A 17,431-nucleotide genomic window follows, 5' to 3' on the forward strand; every position below is an offset into this window, starting at 1 on the left:
TCAGTGGGAATGCATCATTTTCAAGATCCATCTTGCGTAAGGATGAATTTCAGTGAAGAAGCCCTCACTTCCCTTGGTTATGCCTGCTTTTCCCCAGGACAATATTCCATGAAGCCTCCCACTGCAGATGGCTGGAGCAGCTGAGACTTCCTGACAGAAAGAGATAACTAGATGTCAGTGTCACATTGTTGCCAGGGATAAAGAGTAAATCCTAAGACATGACATGTGCCAGTAGCAAAATCATCTGGGGGAATGAATTCATTTAATGGGAGAGGGGACAACTGTTGCTTCTATCTGGTCTACTCTCTCTCTCTCTTCGCAGTTCAAGTTTTGTCTAACTTGAGTGCAAGTAGGAGAAAGGACAAATGGCCTACCCTAGATTTCTCCCACTCTAAGATGAGGAGGGGAATGAAGTACATCGCAGAATGAACAGTCAGGGAGAGGGACTTCAGCTTTCTGCCCTTTACTCTGTGGAAAGTCTTTTTGATATGTGATGTTTGATTTCCCAACCTGCCTCGATCCTATAACAGATCCTCTACTGTCCTCTTGCATGGGTAAAGATACCTTAATTGAAGTCATAACATTAAGCGAGTGTCCTATGCACATGATGTTCATCCATATTTCTTGTTTCTCTTTTTGGAGAATGTTCCAGCAGTCACTTTGGGAAAGAGAATACTGATTTGTCCATGTCAGGAGGTCAGGATCAGTGACTATGGGGAAAAAAAAAAGACACATGAGACCCAGAGTTGTTCTTCTGAGGAGTGACCTTGTGACCAGCCCTTAGTTTGTGAATCAATTAATCCCTGGGACTATCCAATGCAGGTAGCTGTAGACACTCCAAACCTTAGAGTTTCTCATGCAGAATCTCCATTTTGGAGAAATAGATCCCAAAGTTCCTCATCTATCCATCATTAGATGTATAGTTCTATCTACTGTGCATAATCCAAAATTTTTGAATCAATTATATGGAGATTATGAATGTCCACAAAGAAAAAGAAACAAAACCCTTGGCCTCCAAAATTCCTTCTACAACCTTCTGTTGGACATCTGTTCATCATCTTTACATTTTATCACATACTACAAATCTATATAAAACTAATGTTTTGAGCTTTCTTTCTTTTTTCCTTCTTCCTTCCTTTTTTCCTTCCTTCCTTTTTTCATTGTGAGTGTGTGTATGTGTGTATAAGTGTGTGCTTATGCCATGTAAGCCCGTGAAGGTCAAAAGACAACTTGTGGGATTCAGTTCTTTGGTTCCAACATGTAGGTTACGGGGATTGAATGTAGGCCATCAGTTTTGATGGCAAGTGCCTTTACCTGAAAAGCCATTTTGCCAGCCCCCAAGACCAGTCATGCTTCACTTAATGATGGACACGTTCTGAGAACTGTATTAATTTGTACTTACACTTAACAATTACCTACTAGACAATATTTACTTACACAAAATTAAGTTGTAGAGCCCATTATCTATTTCAGCTGTATTTTATAGTCTTTCCCTCTTAGGCTATACACCTGCTTAGCATGTGACTGCAGTTGGTATTGTTACACAAAATGGTAACTACTTGTATATCTAAACATATGTGAACATAGAAAGGTTTGGTAGAATACTATTGTTAGGCACTTTTAAGCTGTAAATTGAACTTTATGGGATTGTTATTACATGTCTTTCCTCATTGTCTGAAACACCATTATGTGGTTCTTGGCTATAAATTTAATCATTTATAAATGGTTATTTCCATGTATGCGTGTCTATATAGAAATGCACATACACATTTCCCCCAAGAGGTCATAGTGTTCGTCTCCATCACAGAAATTGCTACTATACTACAAAAGTCTGGGTACTTTAACCAAGGGACTAAGTATTTTAATATCTAGTAAAGAGTAGTAAGAAAGAAAAAAAAACAATTTGTCAAGCTAAGCATTGTGGTACCTACAGAGCTGATACATATCTAGTAAGATGGTGTTCTGTAGATTAGATCAAAACATGTTAAGTCAGAAGAAAGAGAGAAACAAGTTATGCTCAGTTTTATGTATTTTTATTTTTGGGAAAAATTCACTTAACAAGCTATATGAAAGTAACAAGTTACTTGAAAAAAAGATTTCCTTATAGATATTGGGACCTCTGTAGGAAAGTCTTTTAGAGATAGTCTGTTGAGGTTATTTTAATATACAAAACTGACACAATAAAATCTTCATGTAGTAAAGATATGGATTTCTCCATCATGTGTGAAACTAATAAATTAGTTTCATAAGGTGTGATGGAATTACTTCAAATAATGCTTAAGAAGTCAATGACAAAACCCACATGAAATGTACTGTTTGTTTGTGTTTTTCAGAAATCTTAGACACTTAGAGTCCTAGTCAGTTTGTTTCTAAACTAAAGTACAAAGTTTCAAAATACTGAGAAAATCAAAGTTTCTATAGTTTATTTGTTGTGAAAATCATATTTATTTGGAAAGTGCTCATTTGTTTTCACGGTGTGGCCACCAGAAGCTGGGTTTAACCCTGACTAAGCAACTTTGAGAAAACCTGAAATAAGCATAACATACAAGCAATCACTGCACAGCCCACAAGGACGAAAGCACATGAGAAAGCCATGTTTGAAGAGAAGCTCCAGCAGACATCAGTTCCCTCTAGTCTTGCCAAGTTGGACCCGTAAGGCAGACGGGTGCGTGCTTATATTACACGCTATGATTATTTTCCAGGGAGGTGTGTCAGCCTAGAGATGTAACTACAAGCATGTTGTAATAATCAGCTAGTCTATGAACCACCCAACTCTACACCCACAAGTGAGGAGCTTTTCTTGTGACACAAGTTATGAAAATTATGCTCTGTAAGGAACCAGCACTGGCAAGAGGGTAGACTCCTCCTTCAACCTTTTCTTTGTCATCCAGGGTCGCACGGAAAGAATGTGTCCTTATGTTCCTGGACACAGCCTGGGTGCTCTGTGGCAGAGTTGGAAGCATCCTTCATTCCTTTGCCTATCACAAAAGATTTGCTTTGCTTTTCCTAACCTCTCTTCTAAGGAGTACATGGTAGGCTTTCAGCAATCCTCACTGAGAAGCCCGCTCTCCACCTTCAATACCCTCTTTATCAATGAGAACTCCCAGTTCTTTCTAATTCATTTGTATTCAGTTGCTAGCCCCAGTTCTCAAATACTTTAGAGACAGAACAATTATGGCCCACTCTATTTGTTGCTGTCATAGTAGCTGTCCTGCATCAGTCTCATGAGTTTATCTGTCACCTTCTGGGAGTACAAAGTCTTGACGGTAATCACTACAGGATTAAGAACTTCATATTTCCTCTTTCTATCAAGTGTATTCAACCACCTCTTTTCCCAGCCCCAACCTGCCCAAGATGAAGAAAACAATCAAACACTCACAGTTTTTGTAGCTATTCCAGGTCCATGTTGGTATAAAGCAGGTTTCATTAAATGCCATGGGTTCCATAGCTATGGCTATAGTTCCCACATGCATGTTTATAGCAGCAGGGTAAGAGAGTTTTATCAGCATCAGGTCATTTTTCCGGAAATTTGCATCGAAATTAGGATGGACTATAGTCAGTGAGTAACTATAGATCTGCTCCCTCTCATTTTTGATGTTGGGTTGGTAAACTCCCAGTCGGATTTTAGCTCTTGGGGAAAAAGAAAAGGCAGAGAGATGAAGAGAAAACTGTCACACAATATCAGAAGTCACCTTGTCCAATCAATTTAGTTTTGCTTTTCAGCTGCATAATTGAAGTGAAACTAACATTGTGTATAAAATAATAGTTTACAGGATTATGATGTCATCAGCATGCACATGGAATGACCAACGTGGGGTCTGATATCTACAGCATATTCAATAGCTCCTATTCTAATTAAGATTTGAATAATCTGAACTAGAAGCCAGGAGAGAAGTCACCACATTTGATGGTTCCAGAGCTCTTTGTATACTCCATATTTGCTCAGGCAGGTTTTGAACTTGTACCTACTACATCTAACATTCTTAGCCTATCCAATACTCTTCTCAGAACTAGATAATTATTATTATTTTTTTTTTTTGTTTTTTCGAGACAAGGTTTCGCTGTGTAGCTTTGCGCCTTTCCTGGTACTCACTCTTGTAGCCTAAGCTGGCCTCGAACTCACAGAGATCCACCTGCCTCTGCCTCCCAAGTGCTGGGATTAAAGGCGTGCGTCACCACCGCCCGGCTAGATAATTATTTTTGTCTCACCTACATTGATCCCAGATTCTCAAATTTCCATGAGTAGTTTTGTAGAGATAACAAGTCATGATTTCCTGTTACATTCTCTGGGCAAATTCAGATGCCCCTGTCACAAGGAGGCTAGTCATGCAACATACCAAAAGTGATATTCCCTTCCCAAAGTAGTTCACAGTAGTAATAGAAAGTCTGCTTATGAACTCCAGCATCATGTGAACCGTTTTTGTTTCCTGTGTATCTGTCCTAATGCAGAGAGCAAGCCTTCAATCACTGTTGCGTCAAATTTGTCTTAAACAACCAGGTGGCTAAGTTTGAAACAGAGCTGAAGCTCTGGGTCAGACTCCCTCATTCAATACGTCCTTTTTTTTTCTTAAAAATTTATTTTCTTTTATGTGTATGAGTGCTTTGCCTGCATGCGTGTATGTGCACTACATATGTGAAAGTGTTTGTGGAGGCCAGAGAAGGACATCAAATCCCACTGGAACTTTGAGTTACAGACGGTTGTGAGTTCTGTGGTGATGTGAGTGATGTGGGTGCTGGGAATCAAACCAGGTCCTCCCACAAGAGCAGCAAGTGCTGTTAACTGCTGAACTGTCTCTCCATCCCCTCAAATGGATTCTTGATATCCAACAAAAATACTGAGATTCTCAGAAAGAAAAAAATAATGTTCTTCCTCGTATGGGGATCCTAGCTTGTATTGTATACATGTATGTATTTAAACAAATATTCACCTAATTATAGAATAACATTTGGAAAGAACAAGGAAGAGTAGTAGTGGGTGATGAGGAAGCATGAAATAACACATAAGTTGTGAAAGAGGATATAAAGCTAATTTTTCTTCTAATTCTGTCATGACTTTTTTCTTGTAAGTGCATAAAAATGTAATTGATAATGAAGTCATAAAGCCCTAAGTGAAGCTCCATGGCTTCAACGTGGTCATTCTAAATGTTTAGGAACTCACTGAGACATGGGCAGTATTTGCTTGAGTGACTCGGTTCATCTAGCAGTGTGATGTTCTTATTTGTGATTTCGTGGCAATAAGATGATTGAAAAATGGATTTTCAAGAGATGCTTTATTTTATACTGAGGTTCCTTGCTTTCTCTTGTTTACCTGCAGGATGTGATCTCTGCCTTCACCTTCATCCCGTGACCACCTCTCTTACCACATATACTCAGTCAATCATACTTCCTCACCATGCTACAACCCTCACAGCTTTGTTACATCAGAGACTATTGGATGTTGTTCTCATGCCCTGGAACATTTCTAGGCTTTATTCATTTAGCTGACTTGTGTTCTTCCTGCAGGCCTCCTATCTTCAGAGAGGCCTAACCTGCCCACCTTATACATTATTCTCACACCCCACACCTCGCTGTCCTGTTTTATTTACTTTTGATCACTTCTCTGCTTTGGATTACTTCTTAGGTCAGAATGTAAGATCCATGAAGGAAATGTATTTCTAGGATGTTCACTTAATGGTTATATTAAACCATATAGTAAGTGATTTGTGAATGTTTATAGATGAATATTTGAAATAAGTCTTCTAAGGCTTCTTATTAATTTCTGTACTGAAGTGTGTAAAAATGGAAGAAAAGCCAATCTTCTAGGATCATCTAATCCATGAAAAGCCTGGAAGGTTGCTTCCTAGACCAACTTCCATAGTGTAGATCCCCCCTATCCCCCATGATTAAGGAATCACTTACGGTAAGGAACAATGAGCAGCAGTGAGCACCCACTGACGGTCAATGAGAGTCCCCACACAAGGCTCTGGTTTGGACTGCAGATAGACCATGTAAGGAATGTTAAAATTAACTGGTTCATCTGAGACCTGATCTTCTCCCAATACAGTTTCTGGAGAGTTAGGGATTAGGGAAGGAACAGAAACAAAAGGTTTAGTAAGCTAGATTTAGTTAGGGTAGTTTTCAAAGATATCAAGGCCTTTATTTTTGATATTTAAAAAAATCCACACAAAATAATGTGTCATACAAGCTATACATGTTAGGAAACTAATGATTGTTTTTGTCAAGATGGAATTATATCAAAGCTATCTAATACTAACACATGGGCTCATCTGATGCTGATCAAAAATTCTGACAGCACTGTGTATTAGAAAAATGAACAAAATCAACAAATACTTTAAATACTAGTTCTTACCATCAATTTTGGCCAATAATTGGGGTATAAATTAAATACTTTTTGACTTCGGTAGTGAAAAGAGCATAGAAACTCAAAATTTATAGACTTACTTTCTGATTAGCCTACCTTCCTTCTTAGACCCAAACTTCCTAACATCTGATATGGGAAAAGGAACAGAGACTCTGTCGGGGGAATCAACTACGTACTGAGGAATTCCTAGGCATGTTTCTGTAAAGCCCTCACAGGCAGGGTACTCAAAATGCTCCCAGACATCAGAGGGACCCAGAGAGTATATTGGTAGTAAAATATGTGAAATAAGAGTCTTTTCTTTGATTTCCTTCGGCAGATAATATTATCATCTTTAAAATGAATCCCCATTTCTCACTCTATCTCACAAGCTATGGGTGGTTACTCCACCTTTCAAGCACTGGTGTACTTCTCTGGATTTCACCCTCAGTAGAAACTAGACTTCAAACTCACCTACTGCACCCAAGAGAGTGAGGATGAAAAACATCTTCATGGCGAGCTACAGTTTCACCAGAGTAGACTAAGTGGCCACACTGTCGATTGTCCCAACTTGGAGCCCTGGGACCTTGACCACAGTGGCTGAAGGAGAAACACTGGTGGTAGGAGGAAAAGGCAAAGGTCTTACAAAAATCTTCACACTATTTTTCTCAAGATCTGACCTTTCAAGATATGTGGGAGTCCCCAGGATCTGACTCTGATGAAGGTGGAGAGGAAGAAGACCAAGACAGGGACCTTGGTGCTTCCTGTGTAATACTTAAAACCTTCCCCAGTCATCAGATGTACCTGCTGACCCCTTCCCTCCTCTCTTTGTGACATGGCTTTTCTTTGCTGTCTTTCTCCTCCCCCGATTGTGACTTTAAACCCGCCTCCTTGAGCAGCTCTGCCTTCTCAGTCTCCTTGCCATCTCCGCAGGCTCTCAGAACATTGATGGATAAACTACATTGTCAATACCATTTTGACTTCTCCCCTCCTTTTTTGTGCTGAGGAGCCTGTAGTTCTTACTGAAGTTAGTGGCAAAATCAGGACCCAGAATGAATTCTTCAGATTCCCTGTCGATAAGACTGAGCTTTATCTGAGACCTGGGCTCCTAGCAAACAGCATTGGTTATGAAATCCTCTCACTGTTCTGTGACTGGGAAACAAACCAACACAGAGTACCACCTTCATAAGACATGGGTCAGGTCTTCTGTTTACTTTTATTTTTTTCTGACTCCAGTATGACTGCTCATTCCCTTGTTCTCCCACAGCAGATCCTGAAGCTTCTATCTTCTCACCAGGCCAGATATATTCAGACTTACCAAATTTTTATTTTTCATCATAAATAATGAGGAAAGATAGAAGTTTATTTCCTTAAAATTAGCTATCCTTAAACATTTTCTATTCAGCTAATTGTTTTTTTTTGTTGATTGCAAAACAACCCTGAATCTGAATTTCTCCATCAAAAACTTACTTAAACCTCCTCACTCCAATAAAGGTTTGGGGCAAAACCTACCCTGCTGGCATTATTTGGTTGGAATAGTAAATTTTTTTTTGCTTTTTGTTATTTTGTCCACTGCTTTTTTTTTTCTGAATGGACCATGTTATTTTTTATGAGAAAATCTGACAAGATAGTTTCCTGATTGCCATCTGCCCCAGAGATAGGTAACACACAGTAAGGGTTTACCTCTACTGTTTTATTGAGAATTTTATAAATGTATATAATGAAATATGATCATATCCATCCCCCCCCATTTCTCCTCACCGACTCTCATTCCTCTCAACACAACAAAAAGGTAGTTTAGTGACAACTGAGGAAATAACACTGAGGTTAGTTGTGATTGTACAGTTAGCAGCCTATTGATTTCACAATTAAGAAATTTCTTTACCTTCATCTTAGGGGAAATAATAATATTACATTTGAACTCAGAGATTATCTAATCAAATATCAGCAAGAATTAAAAAGAGTTAGACCATGAGTAATGGAACAACCACCTTCCTGTTCACTGTCTATCCTGAGTCTCCTGTGGACAGCATGCTTGTATTCCTCTGATATTTGATTAACCCAGGATAAGATGGTACAAAAAAGAGGAGGCTGGAGAAGTAATCATGCTTAAGTAAGGTGGGGAATATGGAGTGCCCATGATGGACTGTTTACAAGGTGGAAGGACCAGAGGTAGCTCATGTGACCACAAGAGGATGCAATTAAACAAGGTATGGAGACACATCAGAAAATCAGGACACTAGTTCTCTCAAGACCTTCTGCTGCCTTGCTCTTGGACTCAGTAGCCTTCAAAACTGAGATTATGTGTTTTCGAATCCCCTTGGGTCTGGTGTTTTGTGATGATTACCTGAGCTGACTTACGCATTATTATTATTTTCCTCTTATCACCAGGGTGGGATACCTTTCCTTGTTCAAACCTACTCCATTTATTCAGTGTTGTCTGTGCTCAGGCCCTACTCATTATTTCCTTTCCATTGGGTCATTCCAGATAACAACAGGAATCATGTGGTTTAATTGCAGAACTTTCTCTGGATGATTGGTGAGGTAATGAAGACTTGAGAGCCAGTCAGGAATTAAATCATTGTGTGTGTGTGTGTGTGTGTGTGTGTGTGTGAGAGAGAGAGAGAGAGAGAGAGAGAGAGAGAGAGAGAGAGAGAGAGAGAGAGAGAGAGAGAGAGAGAGAGAGAGATATCCATTCTCAGGCTGGACTCAAAGCACAGATAACCACCACCTTTGGTACCTAGATATTAAATGTATATACACTCACCATTTAAAATTTTATCTTCAGTTAATTTAGTACACAATCTGAGCTGATTTGGTGGACTGGGATTAGGGGTAGATTATTGCTGGAGACCATGGCTACTCTAGTAGTGTGATCACCAGCTTTTCATTATTTGGATCAATATCTAAGATAATTTGAGGGATAATTTATATTTGCTCATGATTCAGAGGTCAACAGTTTGGGGCTACATTCATTCTGGGTCACGTGAGGCAGATGGCAGAGGGTACTCACCTAAGTGTGGGCAGGAAGCAGTAGAAGGGAGACTGAGGACCATGTCAATTCTACAGAGTGACATCTTCAGTGCTATTATATTTCCTCCAGTTAGGACTTAGTCTCTAGAAATTACACCAAACACCCAACATAGAAACACTGGCAAGTAGTAATACACCCTTGGAAAACAAGATTTTGGAGAATGGGAACATACTGGTGGGTGGAGCTTAGGAAAACAGAGAAAAACTGATAAAAGAAGAAGAAATGACAGCACCCTGTCACAGAAGCCCTGATGCTTTGGGTACAAGGACATTCTGGGCTTTGTTCTGTCTTCGCTGGGAACTATTCCAATGACTTTGGGCAACTGATTGTAACTTTGCATTTCAGTGTCATTGAGTTCTATAACTCATGCTACGTGGCAGGGATGTTCATTGTAGCAACATTTCCCTTATGTATTAAGAAACACCTAATTATTTCTTTAAAATGTAATGGAAACAGTAACCTTATTCATTTTCATAACAGTAAGGTTTCATAGAGTCTGCCATATGTCAAGCAATCAGTGAGTTTTTATTGATTCGGTTTAATAAATGATGAAAGAAGCCTTCAAATTCCATAATAGTTCAACATCTGCTCACCTTCTCATTTTTCATTTTTTTTCCTTTTGACCTGTTTTTATTCTTTGACAATTTTATACACATGTATACTATTTTTATGTAGTTTTTCTAGTTTTTGAGATTATAATATACTTATTTCTCTTTTTCCTTTCCTCCCTCCAAACTCTTCCATATACCATTCATCACTGTCCTTCAAGTTCATGGTTTCTCTTTTTGCTAATTGTTATTGTATGCGTATGTGCACATGTTTAAAGATACACATTCTTGAATATAACCTGTTTAGCCTGCATAAAATGATTCTGAGTTTTCATCCCCATTACCTTTTTAAAAATTATTTATTTGTATTTTATGTCCATCAGTGTTTTGCCTGTATGTATGTCTGTGCGAGGGTGTCAGATCCCCTGAAAGAGGAATTACAGACAGTTGTGAGCTGCCATGTGGACACTGGGAATTGAACCCAGGTCCTCTGAAAGAGCAGCTGGTGTTTTTAACCACTGAGTCATCTCTCCAGCCCCCACATTACCTCTTTTTATTCTCCTATCCTGATGAAGGCCTTCTTTAAAAAAAAAAAAAAGCTTGCTTATGTTGGTACCTTTTTAAAAAACTCATTGAGTTTAATGATTGTTATTGCCATCATAGGAACTTATTTCCTGGAGTCTGGGCAGTTTATCAGTGGCCACATCACTGAAGAAGATGACATCCTTCTCTCAGCAAGTTTGAAGAGAAAGTTCATCGTTACCAAAGACAATACGTAGACAAAAGTACGGCAGAATACAATGTCTTTATTCCCACACCCATCTTGGGCACAGCAGGAAAGTGAAGCTGACTGTGGAAGACTGGTTCAGGAGATACACTTAGTTGGCCTCAATGGTCCGTTGAATCCATTCCAGGTAGTTGCACACTTTGGTGGATACACCAGGTTTCCCTTTCTCACCACAATTAGCGCCCCAGGAGACAACACCTTGGAGTTCTCTATTGCAGACCACGGGGCCACCAGAATCATACTGAACAAGAAGAAAAAGATAATCAGTGTTCTTGTTGATACCCAGACGACAGAATGAGGTTGGATGTAGTCCATTATTATCCTGGGGCTATTTCTCAAGTCCTTCAAGTGATACCCACTCTACTCCCGGAAATCCAGCACACAGTATCCTTACTATATCCCTAATACACTTATTTTTTTTTAATGGTGCTACTTCTTTCTGTCAGAGTCCTGTAGAGGCTATAAAAGGTGAAGACTGGAGAGATTTAAGGTTGCCTCATCAGCTCTGCATTTCCACAAGAGTTCCCTGCAATACATTTCAAAAGGCTGCCTGTGGGTATCGTCTGGACAGTCTTACCGCCAATTTTAACTATCCCATCACAAATAGAAAACTTATAGTTCATCCTAAAGCTATTCCCCAACTTTCAGGTTCAACCTCAGAAAAAGTTTAATTTTAATTTTGTATGTATATGTGGGGTGTGTGTGTGTGTGTGTGTACGTGTGTTTGTGCTTTTGTGGTGAAGGGCAAGCATGTGTTGTGAGTGTCTGATGGAGGTCGGAAGTTGATACTGGACATCTTCCTTCACTGTGCTCCATTTTTGTTTCTCTAGACAGGGTCTCTCGTTGCATTTAAGCTTGTGGATTCCTGGTACTCTGCTATTCATCTTGTTCCAGAGATCCCCTGTCTTTACCTCCCAAGTGTCAGCATCACAGGTGGCTGCTATGTGGATTCTGAGAATCCAAATTTCAGCCCTGGTCCCTGTGAAGCAAGTGCTTTATCCACTGAGCCATATCCCCTGCCCCCTCAGATACAGAGTTATGGCCTTCTGCATTTCATATGGAGAAATACGTTGACGGGGCTGAGGTTGACGGGGCTGAGACTGACAGGCTGGCAGGGGAGGAAAAGGAACGCACCTGGCAGGTATCCTTTCCCTCTTCCACAACGCCAACACAGAACATGTTTCTTGTGATCTGATGTGGGTAGTCACTGTGGCAAACAGAGTCTGACAGGATCGGGGCATTCAGACACTGAAGATCTGAAGAGAAGCTGTCTGTGGAGTGAAGAGCAGAAATGGGAAAGTATTCAAGTGTCCCATGATGTTTCTTTCCCACCCTCTCTTCTCTCTTACAATACCAATACTTTCTGTGTCTTTCAATTTGACTAGGGCTTAGAATTTTGGAGGATTATTTATTTTTTTTCCTGAAAGATTTTCCAAATAGTTCTAACCAACAAGTTCTTCTTTCTTGACATAAATGTTAGTGGTGACAGATCTGAAGTCCAGAGACATTTCTTTAAGCTGTGTTCTCCAGGCTGAACTGAATCTTGTAATGTTCTATATACCATCCCAGTATCTAATGTTATGATTATCACCAATCATACTTAAATTAAATTCATTGACTTCTTTCTAATAATTAAATTTTCTTTTATCTTTTATATGATCTCAGCAAAATAAACTCTTAAACTTTGAATAACATGTTCCAAGACTGCATGTGTCCAAAATTATCTTTAGGGAAACAAGCTTTGAATGAGAATTTGGACCAGGTAATCTCTCTCATGCCTTCCATGTCTGGGGGTTCTCACATTTGGGACTTATGCTCTAGGTAACACTTACTTCCCACGTTCACTGTGTCATCCCAGCCTGACACAAGGCACTCAGTATCAAAAGTTGGACAGGAGTTTGGCAGAGAGACAGTGGACACGCGAGAGTTGATGGTGGCTGGCGAGTTCAGTTTAATCAGCATGATGTCATTATCAGTGGTGTCATTGTCGTATTTGGGGTGGGGGATGATCTTGGATGCATAAACGATTTGCTCACTACCCTCAACTTTACGAATGTTTGATTCTCCCAGACGAACCTGTAGTTGGCTGTATTTATAAGGATGAAGAGTTTTCTAAGTATCCATCTTGGAGTTCTTCCCCCTCCTCCAAACTTTAATCATGAACATAAACACAAACACCTTCTTATTCAAGAATCTAGTTCATTGCACTTTAGGTAGCACTGGTTACTCCTCTCCTAGTCATAGAGAGTTCCTTATGCATCTCTGCTAGTGCAGACTCAGAGCTAACGGTCTCACTAGAATTCAAGGAAGAAGACAAGTGTCCCCTACAGAACAGTCAGGGGTGAAGGTGGGATTGGAGAAGATTGAATGGCACTTAATATTTTCTTCTAGTTGTGATCACAAAATGTAAGAGAGAAGTAAGGAAGGACTCAAAGATAGAAAACATTTAGAGAACAGAACAAATTCTCATTTTCCATGTTATAATAAAAATGGTATAATATTACTTCATATGACATTTTTATAATCACAATTGAGATACAGTTATTGAGATTATGTATATGGTCTCAGGTTTTTGAACTACGTCATTATGTAGAAAAATGCCTGTAAAATCCAAGGGCAACATATTGTCATCACTCATAAAATTCCTGACTACTAAGACATCTAGCTTCTGATTTTTTGTTTTTTAATCCATCAAGTGGGCTGGCAAGTGGCTCAGTAGGTAAAGATGTTTGCTGTTAAGCCTGATGACCTAAGTTTAATTCCTGGGACTCATATGGTGGAAGAAAAAAAAAAAAAACTCATGAGCTGGTCGACTTACCTCCACATGTGCCTCCCATAAAGTAAGTGATAAATATAAAAATTATTTTACTCATTTAAGGATAACTCTGCTACTGGGCAGTGGTGGTGCACGACTTTAATCCCAGCACTTGGGAGGCAGTGGCAGGTGAGATCCAGGACGGATACCAAAGCTACACAGAGAAACAAAAACAAAAACAAAAACAAAAAAAAAAAAAACCTCTACCTTTTTCTTATTTATTCTTTTGTAGGGCTAAGGGAAAAATGACCTTAGATTTAGAAGTGTGAATATTGGATACTTACGGCTTATAGCAGTGAGCAGCAGTCAGTACCCATTGGTCACTGACAAGAGAACCCCCACACAAGTGGTAGCCAGCATTCAGGGACACCTGGTAGGGGACAGAGTTGTTCCCACATGCATAGCCTCTAATAATCTTGTCATCACTGTCATTACTGGGGACAGCAGCTGTTAGGGAAGAGGCAGAAACTTTGTTACACAGATCTGTCATGGAATTCCATTCATGAAATTTATGCAGACTACACCAGGTGCCAGTGTTCTCTATCATCATCAAATCAGAAAATGTTGGACTTCAGGTAGGTAGTTGTTGTTTTTTTTTTCTTTTTTTTTTTACATTTTATTTATTTCAATGTAGATTTTTTGTAACTTATTATGTCTTTTATGTCAACCTCCTTATATAAAAAAAAATCACCTTTAGATACTGCTTTAGGTTTGATGAACCTTGTATTCTTACATATATATTTTAACACACACATGCATAATGGCATTCATACACAGCAGAGACTCAGAAAATAAATGTCTTACAGCCACTTTTTAGGATATAAATATCGTTTTAAAGTATCAGACTCAGCATCCATGCAAATACGTTAAAACCCTATGCAGTAACTTGCTGGTTGTGTATGTTTATTAGTGATTGCAGAAGTGTTGGTGTGGACTAGCTGTTTCTAGGAGGGAATAGAAATGGAGTTTGCCGAAACCACTTGAGAATATTCTTGCTCTGCAGGAAGCAATTGTTTTGAATTTTTATTTTGTCAACATTTTCTTTGGATTTAGCCTAAAGTGTTTATTGAACATTTTACAGAATATCACAGTACCCTCCCTGATCTTTCCTGTTATCCTGGTTACTTCTCTACTGTTTATTACCGTATTTAACATTGGAAATTATGACCTGCATATTTGTTGAGATTTCTTGTAGCTATGAATACCTTTAATTATGAAATATTGGTTTTGCTTTCTAATATCTAAATTTTTAATTTTGGGAAAGGAGTCTTTAAGTTTGTAGATAATTGTAGTAAATTGTACCAGTTCAATGTGGAAGAAGTTAATATAAATGTTTAGTAATAAAATTTGGTAGTACTAACATTGAAATAGACAATTCCCTCTTTTTTCTCACAGTTGAATGATATGAGACTTTATACCAATGAGAATTCATTAACAGTTTTCTCAAAACTGGTTAAGGTTTTGTCTATGACACATAAGATGTCTTTGCCATGTCAGATCTCCTGTTCCGAGTAAATGACCAGCCCTTTAGTCTACAGGAAACTCAGGCTCACATGGCCACAAACTCTTCAGTGAACACAGATTAATTTTGACAATTAACTCCTTAGAGAAAAGAGCCAACACTTCTTTTATGTGGACTACTGTTTCCTTTTCTTCTCTAATTTAGAGAGCCTACCTGGAAGTTCAGAACACATTCTGCATCTCTTTGCCTCATATACTGGACACTTAGTTTCGATCAACTCTCTCTGATAAAAATTTAGTCTTTTATAAACACAGATGCTACATACTAATTTCTCTATGTTTCAACCATCTTGCTTTCAGACCTAATATTCAACAACCAATGTTGATTTCTGAACACAAAGCCCACGTTTATGTGCAATGTATATCTCTGCTGATGAATTGTTCTGAAGGACTCACCAGTAGCTTCAATGAGAACTAGGAAGAGGAAGATCTTCATGGCTGTTCACTAGTTCTCCACAGGCCAATAGGATAAAGGCTTTTTTTCCACAGCTATTTATGCCTCCAGATTTGTCATTGACACTCAGGGCCATAGGTGCCAGAAAAAAGATTTCACTGTAAAGTGAAAAAAAAAAGAAAGAAAGATACAGAGTTCAGTCCATGATAGATAAAAGAGAATGCAGGACCACATGTAAGCATTTCCCAATTTCCTAGAAAGCTATAGAATGGAAGTTGCAAACCTAGTGGGAATTGTTTGTCTCAAAAGGAAGTAAGCTATATTCAGCTCACAGTACAAAGCTGCATGTTTCTGGATTCCCAGATAAAAATAAAGAATCTTCTTGTGAACTTTTGCCCAAAGGACTGCGTTAAACCTGTACCTCTGGTGTGTAACTAACAGCTCTTTCACAGTTATATACTTTGTTGATTTTCTAGGCACAGAGCATACAATTAAATGCAATGAGTGTACCTGCTGGTTCATTCATTAGAAAGACATAGGATAATTCTGATCCTTTATATTCATCCTTACTTTTCATTGTTAGGGGGACTGCATTTGAGATCACCCTGGAACTTGATAGCAAGTTCAGGGCCAGTCTGTGCAATTGTCCTGTTTTTGGCTCCTGAGTGCTGGGATTGCAGCTGTGTGCCACCATGGGTCGTGTGTTATCACTTTATGACAACATCCCCCCTTCCTCTGAACAGTTTTTTTCTGAAGACATCACTGATAAAACATCCTGTGGTTTGGTTTTAATTGTCCCTTGTCACTGGATGGCAAAACACTTAGAGCAGCCTTGGTTCAAATTTTGAAGGAAGTTTTTGCACTTGACAAAACAATACTGTTGTTTCTGCATGCAGTGTTGAGGATAATAATTATGATAAAAAATATTATGTCAAGACCATCAAGTTGTTCTTATTATACCTTTATAAATGCATTTAAAAATTTGCTTCAGCTTAAAAAGGGACATAATTTGTCAATAATAGGAATTTAAAACACAAACCTCGATTTCATTTTGCATTTTAAGAGATTAAAAATTATAAATAAAGTAGAATGAATTCTATTTGTTTGCAGTTATACTCTCTCAGTGACCAACCCTTTTAATTATTAGAGTTGTACTGCTTATAGTACACAGTGCCTGGTCATTCATAGTTATTTTGAAGCAGTTCAGAGCACAAGAATGCAAACCTAAACAAGGCTAACACGACTCCCAAGTTTAGTTTGGAGTACAAAAATTTGGTAAAGTATTCTTCAAAGCTTTGCAGTTTTGAAGGCACATATACACAGAACACATAATTTCATCTAATAAGCAAGAAACCAGCAACTATGAGCTTTGCAGCTACATAGAGATACTCCATATGTATTAACTTTTCTACATTTGTAGTGAAATTTAGAATCACAGGCTGTATAAAGTTGGAGGTCGCCCACATTGACAAAAATCAAGGCCTGAAGCCTGGTTGCTGTTTGAATGTAAAATATTCCCCCTAGGCTTATGTGTTTGAATGCTTGGTACCCAGGAGGTGACATTATTTGTAAAGGTTATGCAACCTTCAGGAGGTGGGAGCTTGCTAGAGGAAGCACACCACTGGGGTTGGGCTTGGAGGTTTCCTCGCCTGGTTCCACTTCCTCTTTTCTGTCTGCTTCCAGACTGCTGCTGCCCGGGGATCTACCACCCCTGGGCTTGCGTTCCTTCCCTACCAGGGTGGACTGTATCCACTCTAGAATCGTGAGTCAAAGTAAACTCATTCTGCCTTGAGCTGGCTTTGTCAGGTGTTTTTATCACGGTATCACGAAAGTCACTAAGACAGGCTGCTTACAAGTGTAGGCAGTGGTGTTAGTGACTGCAGAGAGGTGACTCGCTGCTGTGCAGCTGTATTTCCGATTCCTATGGACAGTGACAAAAGAGTGGCATAGTCAAGGCACATAGATGTAGACCAGGCTTAAATATTTTAAAAATAG

The 17,431-nt window shown here is 39.0% G+C and overlaps 2 protein-coding genes across 3 annotated transcripts; both read right to left on the minus strand.

Moving 5' to 3' along the window:
- Positions 1–6,851, minus strand: LOC128099523 (serine protease 58-like). Its single transcript, XM_052721493.1, has 5 exons — positions 6,816–6,851; positions 5,899–6,095; positions 3,380–3,630; positions 565–710; positions 1–150 (listed from the first exon to the last, which is right to left on the minus strand). The coding sequence occupies exons 1-5, from the start codon at positions 6,849–6,851 to the stop codon at positions 1–3; spliced, it is 780 nt and encodes a 259-aa protein (XP_052577453.1).
- Positions 6,852–10,797: 3,946 nt separating this feature from the next.
- On the minus strand, positions 10,798–15,478 carry LOC128099170 (serine protease 1-like). Of its 2 annotated transcripts, none has more exons than XM_052720921.1 (5): positions 15,439–15,478; positions 13,806–13,968; positions 12,539–12,792; positions 11,841–11,977; positions 10,798–10,947 (listed from the first exon to the last, which is right to left on the minus strand). In XM_052720921.1, exons 1-5 carry the CDS (start codon positions 15,476–15,478, stop codon positions 10,798–10,800), a joined length of 744 nt encoding a protein of 247 aa, XP_052576881.1. The 2 variants fall into 2 exon arrangements, with proteins under 2 accessions (XP_052576881.1, XP_052576879.1); XM_052720919.1 differs by having other exon boundaries at positions 11,841–11,973; positions 12,535–12,792.
- Between the last annotated feature and the right edge of the window lie 1,953 nt (positions 15,479–17,431).

The sequence above is a fragment of the Peromyscus californicus genome, unplaced genomic scaffold (assembly GCF_007827085.1).
Source record: "Peromyscus californicus insignis strain IS unplaced genomic scaffold, ASM782708v3 Scaffold_6__1_contigs__length_162567912, whole genome shotgun sequence".
NCBI lineage: Eukaryota > Metazoa > Chordata > Mammalia > Rodentia > Cricetidae > Peromyscus > Peromyscus californicus.

Coding starts and splice junctions, on each gene's coding strand:
- LOC128099523 (XM_052721493.1), bottom strand. CDS start 6,851: ATGAAGATGTTTTTCATCCTCACTCTCTTGGGTGCA. Junction 3,631..5,898: donor GCTGCTCATTGTTCCTTACC/GTAAGTGATTCC, acceptor TTTTTCCCCAAG/AGCTAAAATCCGACTGGGAG. Junction 151..564: donor ATGTTATGACTTCAATTAAG/GTATCTTTACCC, acceptor TCTTTCTGTCAG/GAAGTCTCAGCTGCTCCAGC.
- LOC128099170 (XM_052720921.1), bottom strand. CDS start 15,478: ATGAAGATCTTCCTCTTCCTAGTTCTCATTGAAGCTACTG. Junction 12,793..13,805: donor GCTGCTCACTGCTATAAGCC/GTAAGTATCCAA, acceptor TTATAAATACAG/CCAACTACAGGTTCGTCTGG. Junction 10,948..11,840: donor AGGGAAAGGATACCTGCCAG/GTGCGTTCCTTT, acceptor CTTCTTGTTCAG/TATGATTCTGGTGGCCCCGT.